The 12,856-nt window shown below is 35.4% G+C and overlaps 2 protein-coding genes across 2 annotated transcripts; both read right to left on the bottom strand.

Annotated features, from left to right (window-relative positions):
• Positions 1–512: 512 nt before the first annotated feature.
• LOC117180826 lies at positions 513–1,328 on the bottom strand. Its single transcript, XM_033373352.1, has one exon. It carries the CDS (start codon positions 1,326–1,328, stop codon positions 513–515), a length of 816 nt encoding a protein of 271 aa, XP_033229243.1.
• Positions 1,329–2,051: 723 nt separating this feature from the next.
• Positions 2,052–4,964, bottom strand: LOC117180818. Its single transcript, XM_033373341.1, has 3 exons — positions 3,686–4,964; positions 2,790–3,502; positions 2,052–2,681 (listed from the first exon to the last, which is right to left on the bottom strand). The coding sequence occupies exons 1-3, from the start codon at positions 4,962–4,964 to the stop codon at positions 2,052–2,054; spliced, it is 2,622 nt and encodes an 873-aa protein (XP_033229232.1).
• Between the last annotated feature and the right edge of the window lie 7,892 nt (positions 4,965–12,856).

Here is a 12,856-nt window from a genome sequence, read left to right as displayed (position 1 = left end):
AGGCGAGACGAAGCGAAAATTTGACAAAAGAGAAACTTGTACAATAAAGCGCACGAAGTACGGTTAAGCTGTAAACCAAAATTTAAAGATTCAATGTACACTGCAAAAGGGGCTGCTTCTAAGCGTAAATACAATAGAGAGGGGAAGCGCATTCCTAAAAGAAGTAAACAAAAACGGTTTCAAAACTACGGATAAGCAGAAGGGGAAATACATACGTAAATTAGTAATGACAAATATTCAAGAATGTTAATATTAAAAAATAAGCTGAGACGTAACATAATGCCACCTTTGAACAATTTAAGTTCAAATCAAAAGTCGAGGTTACGTCAATCTACGAAAATGGTACAAAATATAAAATGATATCAGAAATTTCAGATAAAATTCCAATTTCCAAAAGGCATCAGTAGCACAAAATAAATGTAAGAATATGTAAGGACTAAAAATAATTAAAGACTAATACATATTCCATCCAGCGTGTCCATAATTGATCAAATGATGAGTTTTCTCCACAGCTATTCAATTGGAAGAGGGCACAATCGTTTCACGCAACGTTTGTAATCGCCGGTGCTCGTTCTCAGGGTAACTACCCTGATTACTACATATGCTCCTGGCTGGACGTCGATGAGGCGGCCTATTGACCATTTTAATGGTGGAAGATTGTCCTCTTGGATGAGAACCAAAGTTCCAACCTTGATGCAGTGGTTGGAGGTGGACTGCCACTTGCTGAAAACAATCAATTGATTAAGATATTCTTTCTGCCATCGAGCCCAGAAATGCTGTCTCAATTTCTGAGCATGCTGCCAAGCTGACAAGCGATTGGAAGTCGTGTCCTGAAAGTCCATCTGAGAGAAGCTTGTCAATGGACCGCCGATAAGGAAATGACCTGGGGTCAAAGGACGAAGGTCGTTAGGATCGGAAGAAAGAGGCGAGATGGGACGGGAATTTAATATAGCTTCAGTTTCAATTATGAAAGTTTCCAACTGCTCGAATGTTAGCAATGTGTCACCAACCGATCTCAAGAGGTGGTGCTTGAAGGATTTTACAGCGGCTTCCCAAATGCCACCGAAATGTGGCGATCTGGGAGGGATAAAGTACCATGTAATTTTTTCTTCCGCTAGATATTGTTGCACCTTTTTGTTATGCTCGGTCGAAATAAGCAGATTATCGAGCTCATCAAGCTCACGATTTGCACCAACAAAATTTGTCGCGTTGTCGGAATGTATTGTCCGGGATTTTTCTCTCCTAGAGAAGAGTCGCTTCAAACTAGCAATGAAAGCCTCTGTTGTTAAGTCGCTGACCAATTCGAGATGGACAGCTTTTGTTGACATGCAAATATAAATCGCCACATAAACCTTTAAACTTTTCCTTGATGTAGAAAGCACCACAGGAGTCGACGCTGATATTAAGAAACGGACGAGAAAAGGAAACGCGTTCTAAAAGTAGGTTGCCCATGAGATAGTCAGCGCCTCTGGGTTTCGCACGAAAGCATAAAATGCATTGGCGAATCACTTGTCGTGTTACATTGCGACCATTGATAGGCCAATAATTTTCGCGAATCGAATATAAAGTGGCTTGAGTACCAGCGTGTTTGAGTCTCAAATGTTCTTCACGAATAAGAAGACGTGTGATATGATGACTAGGGGATAACAGGGCGGGATGCCTTTGTTCTTCTGGCAATGAATAGTGAGAGAGTCGACCACCTACACGGAGAATCCCCTGACTATCGAGAAAAGGGTTCAAGGGAATCAGTTTACTTTGACTATCGAGCATTTTATTGTTTTTTAGAGCGTTAATTTCTTTTAAAAATGCAGCGCCTTGCGTGAGCTTTACGATTGCACGATTTGCGAGATCAATTTCATCTTTATTAATACAACCGGTTAATTTGTTGTTTTTATATTTCTTCTTTGTGTTATGAGCAAAGCGAAAAATGTAACAAATTACATGCTGAAGTTTCTTAATGGAACTATACTTTTCTAATAAATTCTCAGCAGAGACATCGATTTTCATACAAACTTGCGGGGCACACGTTTCGCGCATTTCTGGAATTTTGCTCAGAAAATCTTTTTTCTGGGGCCAGAATTGTTCATCATGAGATAGCCAAGAGGGACCATTTTTCCTAGAATAGTAGAATCAATAAATTCTCGCGCTGTTTGACCGCGAGAAACGAGATCAGCAGGATTGTTTTGGGATGACACGTGCCTCCAGTGGCACGATTGTGTGAGCTTTTGAATTTTAGCTACTCTATTCGAAACAAACGTTTTCAATAAATGTGGTTCTATATTCGACCAGTGAAGAGCTATGGTTGAATCCGACCATAAATTGACTTTACTAATATCAATATCGAGCGCTTGCCGAGTTGCTGCATACAGACGAGCGAGAAGAACAGCCGAACACAATTCTAATCGTGGTAAAGTCAAGGGAGTTACTGGAGCAACTCTCGATTTTGAGCAAACTAATTGGATGTATATATTACCCTGAGCATCAATTGAACGCAAATAAATGAAAGCACCGTAAGCTTGTTCACTTGCATCGCAGTAACCATGCATTTGTATTTCGACAGCTTGAGGCACGGTTATATGCCGGTCAAACTTGAGATTGCTTAAAAGAGGCAATTGATTCTTGTATTCTAGCCACGAAGTATAAATATGAGAAGGGATAGATTCATCCCAATCCACTCCTGCCTTCCACAAAAGTTGGATAATAATCTTAGCTTTCACTATTACTGGTCCCAATAATCCTAATGGATCGAATAATTTGGCGACCTCCGAGAGAATAGTTCGTTAGCTCACTTTTTTACTGGAGTCTGATGTTTTGAGAGAATAAAAAAGTGTGTCTTCTCGGGAGCTCCATTGAATACCGAGAGTTTTGACGGCTGCGCCAGGATCGAGGGACATATGAGTGCTATCTGGATTTTCTGGGTATTCCGAAACTAGATTTGGGTCATTTGAGGCCCATTTTCGAAGATTGAACCCACCATTTTTCAAGAGCTTGAGAAGATCATCTCGAAGAAATGCAGCTTCCTGGTGCGTGTTTGCCCCAGTTAAGAGATCGTCTACATAAAAATCTCTTTTTACTATTGCTGCTGCGATTGGACGCCGAGTACCTTCATCGTCAGCCAATTGATGTAGCGCACGAATAGCGAGGAAGGATGCGCAGGCAGTACCGTAAGTGACCGTATCAAGAGTATATTCCTTGATAGGTTCTTGAACAGTGGAACGAAACAAGATTTTTTGAAAAATAGTGTCATCAGGATGAACCAAAACCTGGCTGTACATTTTTTCAATATCAGCAGTGAGAACGAAAAGGTGCGATCGAAAACGACTAAGCAAATCAAAAAGATCATCCTGAATCTTGGAACCAACCATCAAAGTATCATTAAGGGATACGCCAGACGATGTTTTCGCGGAACCATCGAAGACTACGCGAATTTTTGTTGTTAGGCTATCTTCCTTCACTACAGCGTGATGCGGAAGATAAAATGCAACTTCTGGGGCATTCTCGACTTCATAAAGAGATTTATGTTTCAATTTGTCATACTCAAGAAAAAAATCAGAATATTCTTTTTTGAACTCAGGGTTTTTGTTAAATCGATTTTCTAAAGAATTGAAACGTTTTAGAGCCATAGAACGAGATTCTCCGAGTTAATTTTTCTTTTCATTAAAAGGGAGTCTAACGATATATCTACCCTCGGGAGTTCTTTGGGTATTATATTTGAAATGAACTTCGCATGCCGTTTCTTCAGAGGAAAGTGCTTTTGGAGCTGAAATTTCTTCTATTTCCCAGAATCTAGTGAGATTAGTATCTGAAGAATTTGCGAAAACCGAAAAGTGGCATTGAATATTTCTATCCGACGGAGGGAATCTATTTATCTCTCCAGCGATAATCCAACCGAGCTGCGTTTTTTGAAGAATTGCGCCGGGATGATTTTTTAATGCTATTTGGCCAACACACAAAAGCTTATAAAAAAGCTTGACACCAATGAGAAGATCGACACTGGATGGCCTATGAAAATCTGGATCATCCAAGGAAATGTTTTTTGGGATTTCTAAAAGTGCCAGATTTATAGGGGTCGAGGGCATTGCTTTCGAGATACTAGGAACGACGAGAAGTTCTATCGATTTTTCAAATTTATTAAATAACGATTTTATATTTGCTGTGACGGCGTGAATTATTTTTGTAGAACTGTCATGAAGACCTGTTACAGAAATATCGACAGATTCTCTAACCAATTGTAAAAATTCAGCTGCTTCCTCAGTGATAAAATGAGCCTGAGAGCCAGCATCTAAAAACACTCGACAATTTTTTGATTTTCCTTGCTTGTTAACTAGGTCAACGATGGCAGTGGCTAACAGGGCTTCGAAAGAAATCTGTGCTTGATAACAACTGGACTCAGAACTAGGATTGGAAACTGTAGATTGATTTCCACCAGATGCCTTGGTCGATCTATTATTTGGCTTTTGATTGGGAAAATGCAAGAGTGTATGATGTTTTTTATTACAAATATGGCATTGCTTGGACGGACATTGATCAATATGATGATTCTTCCGCAAACAATTCAAACAAAGAGAAGCCTTTTTCGCGACTTCGTATCTCTTATATGGCGATAGGTTTTCGAATTTTTTACAAGAAAAAATATTTTGTTCTTCAGCGCAACAAGGACACAAATGTTTTGTGGTTGAAATAGCGTAAGTTTGTTGCGAAAGATTATTAGGACGAACGCGTGATGAGAAATTTTTGGCCGACGAATTTGATTGTTTGTTACCCGATTGAAAACCCGAAGCATCTTCGAATTGAGCGCGACGCTGCAAAAAAGTAATCATTTCCTTCATAGTGGGCTTCATAGATTCGCTAGTGATATCTTCCCATTTTTCTCGAATAGAAGGAAATAATTTGTCTCTAACTATAACTACCAAAATCGTGTCCCAACTTTCAATGGGCTCTTTTAAACCTTCGTGAGCACGCATGTGCTTTTGCAATTGATCCAAAAAAACACGAACAGGGATTTTGTTCGAAATTGGCGGAAGATCTATTAAAGCTTTCACGTGACTTTGGCGTATCACCTTCTGATTATCGTGGCGATCTTTCAACAATTTCCAGGCCACTTCCTAATTTTCTGCTGATGATTCGATTGAAGAGATAACGTCCGCGGCTTCATCTACGAGACAGCCTTTCAAATGAAACAATTTCTGAATTGGAGGAATGCGCGAATCTTGATGAACAATCGAATTGAATAAATCATAGAACCCTAACCAAGCATCAAATCTTCCGTTAAAGGTTGGTAAACTAATTTTAGGCAGGCTTGAGAAACCAATAGGAACGTTAAAAATAGCTTGATTCTCGGAACTTTGAGACGAGTTCGACGAGATAGGTGGCTGAGACCTGGGGCCCGGACCCAGCTCCGGCGACTTTGGTGTTCGACTCGATAAAAGATTAGTGGCGATAGTATATGTTGCATAATATTTTTCATCCATTTCATCTCTGTATTGCTCAGAAAGTTCCTCATCATCGACAAGAGTTTCATATTCAATTTGAATTTCTTCGAACTTTTCGCGATTTATTTCCATTTCTTTGAAGCGCTTTTCTAAGGGTGGAAAATCTTTTGAGGGTTCAAATTTGTTAAGAAACGTTTCATAAGTACTTAAAGTGCGCTTTGCATTTTTTCGCTGGGCTTTGAGGAGCTTTATTTTATCTGCTTTTTGAGAGGCTTTGAGAGCTATTTCCCGAGCTTCCGCGGTAACTTCATTATCATTTGTAATTTTGAAATAATCGAAAAATAACTAACAAGAGCAGACAGAAAAATACATAATGGGAGAATGTGTTAAGAAGGAATCGGCGGTACAAAAAACTCACTGACCTTTGATGACGATCAAGAATGACGATAGCTGCGATGATTGCAACTGCGATGTCCACGGCGGGGACTACGTTGAAGAAAGCGATGACGACTGCGATGACGACTGCGATTGTACCCGATTCCGTTGTTGATAGGAACTCTGGAGCACGATGATCCAACTCAATGGATAATGTTGAAGTATTCACTTCAATTAACACAATTTTTCGAAATGTTTAATGTTCACTGTTCACAAAACACTAGTTCAAGTAGCACGATCTAAATATTGATAACACTCCCGTTGTAACGGACAAATTATTTCGAATGCACTATATTGGAGTATGCACACTGTTTTTAACACGATGGAATAAAGGCACAAGGTTTTTTCACACGACGTGCTTCTAGAGTTCGACAGTTTCACACGCACGCGGTGAAAATTGTTCAGAAATCCAGCTAATGAAGGACCATGTTTTGTCTCGCGTTTATTTTAACATAAGAATTTGGGAATAATAAATAGGTACTTTTCCCATACAAATAAAACTCAACTTGTAGAATATAAAATTAGTGTATTTTGAATATTACAAGTGGAATTGGAAATTTGTGCTACCGATTTTATGTGAACGCGTATAACGAGGTGTGCTCTGAGTCAAGTTGAAGAGCTTCTAATGACGTTTTTGAGAACGAACAGTACGCAAGGAAGAGAAGCGTTAGAGAGCTGAGAAGAAGGGAGGATTTTGGAAATCGCAAAGAGTGGGGATTGATTGGTTTGACAAGTGGTGGATGGTAGAGGAATGAAGGGTCAAGATGTCCAGACATCTGGTAATCCTAGTTAACTCAATTCTAGGAAGGCTGCCCTAAAATGCTTAAGATTGTAGGCGAGACGAAGCGAAAATTTGACAAAAGAGAAACTTGTACAATAAAGCGCACGAAGTACGGTTAAGCTGTAAACCAAAATTTAAAGATTCAATGTACACTGCAAAAGGGGCTGCTTCTAAGCGTAAATACAATAGAGAGGGGAAGCGCATTCCTAAAGGCAGTAAACAAAAAAGGTTTCAAAACTACGGATAAGCAGAAGGGGAAATACATACGTAAATTAGTAATGACAAATATTCAAGAATGTTAATATTAAAAAATAAGCTGAGACGTAACATTGAGAGATATAGAAATTTTATGTACAAGCTATAATAGATTCAGAAATTAACTCGAGAGATTTTGAATGCATTGAATTAATTCTTCTTTTATTTTTTATTTTTTAAGCTTTCTAGATTTTCGAAATTGGAAATGTATAAAATTTTGTAACATATCCTGAATGTATTTTGCAAATAACCCTAATTTTATAGAATCTTAGAAACGAGTGTAGCATCAAAATCACATGATCAGAAACTTTTAATATTTAGTAAACTTCCCGAGTCAAAATATAAGTATTTTTTTATTCTCTTAAATTCTCTAGCTTTGGAGACCTTACTAGGATCTGGTGAGGATTAATTTAATATAATACAAGTATTATTTAACTGCTCAAAATGTGCACAAATTTTCATTTTTGCATGTTTGGAGGTGCATGTGCTTCTTACATATTTTAATATGAATGCTTTTTCCCAGGTGCGATATTTGCCGTCGGCTCACGGTCGGATAAACCGTCCGCAGGCGTTCCAACTTTGTGCACCACTGGTCCAACCTTCGACAAAAATAATTTTAAAAAAATAATGTATACAATTAAATTTTTTTTAAAATTTAATTACATTTACATAATTTACATTTTTTATCATTATTAAATACATCATTCGTACAAGCAGTCACTTACACATTTAATCGCACGCTTTCAAGCTTTAAAAAATCGTACTCGCCAAAAATTTGAATCCTGTCTGAACTACTTAAACTAGTGTATTTTACCGCGTACTCTAACCATTTCGCTATCGAAGCACTTGAAGTTTGGTTACCAAAACTCCGCTAAATAGGTGTACGCTCCCGGTGCTCCTTGAGAGCAAATAGATTGTTGAAATCGCCTAATTTTTATATACTTACATTATTTTCAAATGTTCCAATATTACATAATAAAAAAATAAATAAACGTTATAAATAAATTATTTGTTGCAGGAATTTTTTCCACGATTTGCCATAATTTTACGTTTCTTAAGTTATATTGGGAGAAATTTTGATAAAAACACGGTGATTAAAACATTTTATTTGAGAATATTATTGTTGAAATGACAACAAATTTAATAAACAAATGTATTGGGCAGGGATTTTTCAAAGAAATTATTATTTTTATGTCGGTTTATTTAAATAAGGGACTTTATGATAATTTTAGTGAAATTCATAATTTATTGTTTAATTTTATAATTATTTAAAAACATATTTAATAAACAAATGGATTATTCGGGCATTTATCGGCAGTAACATTCTTTTTTTCAATGCCAGACCTTTCAATTGGAAATTTCATAATGATTTATGTAACATTTAACTAGACATTTTAATCAACATTTTAATTCATGTATAATTAGTTGATAAATTTAATGCTGCTTTAAAACAAATCTAATGAAAAAATGCAATCATCAGAAATTTGTTGACATAAAAATTCTATTTCAACTTTTTTAAGTAGGAACTTCATGATAATTTCCACAAAATTAATGATTTTTTGTTTTATTTTTCTATTTTTTAAACAAATCTAATAAACAAATGTATTATTGGGTCATTTGCGAACGGAAAAATTCTTTTTTTTTTAAATTCAGAATGTTTCACTGACAAGTCCAGATCGGGTCTCGATCGGGAATCCTGGTCGGGGCCAGATCGCGGATGAAACACATGCCCAGATCGGGGACAGGTCGATACACCCGATCGGTGCTCTATCGGTGCCCGATCGGTAAACGATCAGTCTCATTATAATCCATTTGTGAATTTCACGAATGGAGATTTAATATAAGTAAACTCGAAAGTATCGAATAATCCTCTCCTTTCGAAGGCCACCTTAATATTTTGAATTTCCAACTAAGTTATTTTAATTTTAAATTAAAGTACGACATGTACAAAAAAAAAGATGTTTCAGACTACAAAATTTAATTATACTTCTGAGAAACGTAAGATTATTGTAGATGGTATCAGTTTCGAGGAAAAGGTTAGTTTTTTTATAAAAAAATGGACGATAACCAGAAATATTTTTATTAACAATTTTAACTTCTAGAAAGAAAATTTTGTCTATAAAACTTCTTAACAAATTAGAAAAACTTTTCTCGCAAAAAGATTCCCTACAACTTCACATTTTCGAATGCTTCCAAAGAAAATCAGCGGGCAATAACCTATAATTTACGATTTATTAACACTTTACTGTAAAGAAGTTCAATTTTCTGTCAATTGCATTGCTTCTTGAGAAATTCGAGAAGGTGGTTGTAGATAATATTTTCGCCAAAAAATTGAGCAATCATTTATTATATCGTTTTCTTTTTTCAAGTCTGTTAAGAAGCAATTGAGGCCAAACAATTTTAAACAAAAATGAACAGTTTTGAATTAAATATTTCTGGTTATTTTAAATATTCTTCACAGAATATGCATTTAATTAATTTTTATTATTAATTATTAATTTCGACCTAATGGACATTTTTATAAGTGGAAATATTATTGTTTATAATAAAAAAGAAAAATAACTTTCTTCAGCATTTTAAACTTCGCGCGAAACCAATTAGATGCCGAATGCGACGCATGCGCCGTTGAGTAACTAACTCTTGTTGGAATCTCTACACAATTGGCATTTTGCATTTTGATTGTACTACCTGATTCTGAAATTCATGTTATGAAAATTTGTCCTTAATGTATGTCTGTAATGACATAACAGACATACATTATAAATAAAAGAGCTTGATTAATTTTATCATATAATAATATTTAACTCATCTAATGGTAAAATACTAATTTTACCTGAAACAATTTAATTAATTATTAAGTTATTTGAGGTTAGGTTTCAATGATCCCGCAGAGTGTAATTACTTACTCTCATTTCCTCGCGCAGGTTTCAAAGTATACTGGCTGGTGTTTGGTGCCTCTGAATAAGTGGCTTACTCGTATTATGCATTTTTAATCATTGATAGAATATTATAAACGAGTAGTACGTATACAAATTTTACTGCACTATCAGAAAACATCAAGCAGCACTAGCTCTGCGAGCGCATAGAGATGGCCTTTCAGTAGGAAATCAGTCTGGCCCGCTCGGGCCCAGGTGTGGGCTACAGAGTTCTACCGATCAGGTCCAGATCGGGGCCAGATAGGTATTAAGTTTGAAATCGGGCGATTTCTGCAAGGGTTCATTGATCACCTCATATCGATTTTTTGCGCCTCCAAAAATATTCAGACGAAACAAGTTCAACAAGGCTGAACTAAATTATAATTTCATGTACAAAATTGTAGTCAAAATTTTGTGAAAAAAATTTGCATCAAATTACAAACATATATAATAAATTCCTGTCAGATAAAAAATATTGATTTCCTGAAATAACTTCTCCCTTACATTTTATAAACTATTCTTGTACCAATTTTTAATGTTTGGTCTTTTTTAAATGCCCCACAATTCGGTGAGACTAGCACAAATATTTTTGTTGCACTTACACGACATGTTCATTTAAAATTATTTATTTAAGAAATGTATTCTCAACGAATAATAAAAGTCAATACAATTGAAATAGAGACAAATTTATTCTCATATGAAATTTTATAATGTAATTTTTTAGTTTGAAAAAATATTTATCCTACTTCAACAGTTAGTTGAGATCAATCAAGTTCGTTCAGTACTTTTTTTCTGAAATAGGCGTAAAAAAGCGAGGAAGCATGATTTTTGAAGAAAACGCAAATCCATTAAAAAGTGGACTTAGTATCGTTTAGCGTTCCCTGTTCTATTTAGAAAAACCATAGAAAAGGATAGTATACACAAGACGCCGATAGAATCGAAATTGATAACTTTCTCCACAAGTCCTGCGAGACAGGAAGTTAAAGTGAACTACAAGAATGGACTTCCCTTCTCAAAGTCATTGGGAGATAATTTGTTTACGTTACTGTGCATGCGCAGAGGGACCATCAAAAGTAACTTGACAGTTTCCCGATAAAGGGTACTCCGGAGGAAGACAAGTTGTGTATGGAAACTAGGATAGAGCAAGAGAGGAAAAGAGGGAAAGAGGAAAAGAGAAAAAGAGAAGCCAAGACAATTTTTTAGTCCAATTCGTCTCTAAACAGCGGAAGCGGGCGAATCTGAACCACGATTTATTTTCGAGACTCGACAGGGAATCGAAGGTGTAGGGTGTAGGTCATTTCCTGCCATCGGTAATCGAGTCGAAGTGATAGGTAGTGCATCACAATATGGAAGTTATATTCGATACCAAAAAGCTTCTCATACAGACTGATGATCTATTCAAATTTCAGAATGAGAAAGATGACCCAATTTGTAGAAGTGGCTGGAACATTACGGAAATCCTTCGTTACGCCATTGTTAGGAAACTGTCATCGACTGCAAGTGGTACTTGTTTTGCTGCAATAATTTAATCCTTCAAGGCAGGGACTTTAACAACTTCGAGGATCTTTGCTAAATTTTGAAGAGGAATTACGTGTAGCGAATGCAAGTTAGTCAACCGAAAATCAAAACATTTTACAAACTAGTTTTGAAAAGTACTTGACACTAATCAGTTACGAACCTTCTTGAGAATATTAATTTGATTAAAAATCAACTTTAAATCTACATAAATATTATTCTACAACATACAGGCGGGGCTAATATAGAACATCGTAGTAAGAAAATTAACAATAATTTTTTACTTTTGCCTCATTAAGTAGCTTCATTTATCGTTCAATTAAAGATTTTAATAGTTTGTTGCCAAACGAATTTTTTTTAGCCAAAACTGAGGTGACATGTCATGCCCGTATTCTGCAATCGAACCAAGTTTTTTTTTTAGAAAATTTAGGAATGATTTATTCAAAAAAAATTATCTATGTATTTTCTAGAACATTTTCAAAACATTCGAAAACGCTGACAAAATGTCAAATACGCTGCAATTATTGACTATTTCAAAAATAAAGAATGTTCAATAATATTTAATGAAGATTCCAAAATACACCAAAACATTGTAAAACCTTCCAGAATATTGTGTATAAGTCCAGGAGAATATTAAGCTAAAAGCTTATCCGCATCTCCATAATGCTTTCCATGTGTCTTCTATAATTCTAGTTTAATTATGTCTCTTGCGCAGCCATGTCTAACATACGGGTATATTTCATCTGAAAGCGTAATCTACACTCAATTTATCATTATTTTTTCTGAAACTTGTAAAAAATGTGTTCATCCTAACATCCATGTCGGAATTCCCAAACACTTAAAAACATTGCAATAATTTCCAAAAAGTTCTAAAAAAGTCTAAAGCATTCTGTAGCATTCTAAAATGGATCAAAAGAGTTAAATCCGTTCCAGAATATGCCAGAATATCTATAAAAAGGGAAGAATTTCTATAAGCGTCCAAAAATAAGGAACGCTGGATAAAATTGTAAGCCATTCCATGAAATTTCAGATTCTCACGCAAAATATCATATTCTTTAAGAATAGAACGGAATATTAAAAGTCTTTCCATTACATTCTAGAACATTCTAAAATATTTCAGGAAATTCTTTAAAAATTTAGAGCATTAAAAAATGTATAGAAAATTGTAAAAATATAAAAATATTGCTGAACATCCTATAACACTCTTCATTGAGGACAAATAAAAATGGTGACTGTTATAAATTCAAGTATACCTCAATTGCACCCAACCGATCAATTGCAAAAAAGTTCATACGAGTGCAGAATATACAGGAACAGTTTAGAATATTGCAGTCTGATCGAATATATTTAAAGACTTCTATGAAAAATATTTTGATTAATTTTTTCAGCTAACATAATTTTTCCACTATTGCGGAATAAATTATAAACCATAATATTTATTTATGGCATCCATTTAAAACCGGCAATTTTGCGCCAATATCACTGTAAAGAATTATGTGTCCCCAATATCAGGAAAAGAACAA

The sequence above is a fragment of the Belonocnema kinseyi genome, chromosome 1 (genome assembly GCF_010883055.1).
Source record: "Belonocnema kinseyi isolate 2016_QV_RU_SX_M_011 chromosome 1, B_treatae_v1, whole genome shotgun sequence".
NCBI classification, from domain to species: domain Eukaryota; kingdom Metazoa; phylum Arthropoda; class Insecta; order Hymenoptera; family Cynipidae; genus Belonocnema; species Belonocnema kinseyi.
This window is presented reverse-complemented; position numbering and strand designations above follow the sequence as displayed.

Bases quoted from the DNA above. Each gene is read 5' to 3' on its own strand.
- LOC117180826 (XM_033373352.1), bottom strand. From the start codon at position 1,328: ATGTCAACAAAAGCTGTCCATCTCGAATTGGTCAGCGACTTAACAACA.
- LOC117180818 (XM_033373341.1), bottom strand. From the start codon at position 4,964: ATGCGTGCTCACGAAGGTTTAAAAGAGCCCATTGAAAGTTGGGACACG. The intron at 3,503-3,685 runs GTAGATATATCG...CTCTTTATGAAG, and splicing joins TACCCAAAGAACTCCCGAGG to TCGAGAATGCCCCAGAAGTT. The intron at 2,682-2,789 runs GTGAGCTAACGA...CTTTTGTGGAAG, and splicing joins CATCAGACTCCAGTAAAAAA to GCAGGAGTGGATTGGGATGA.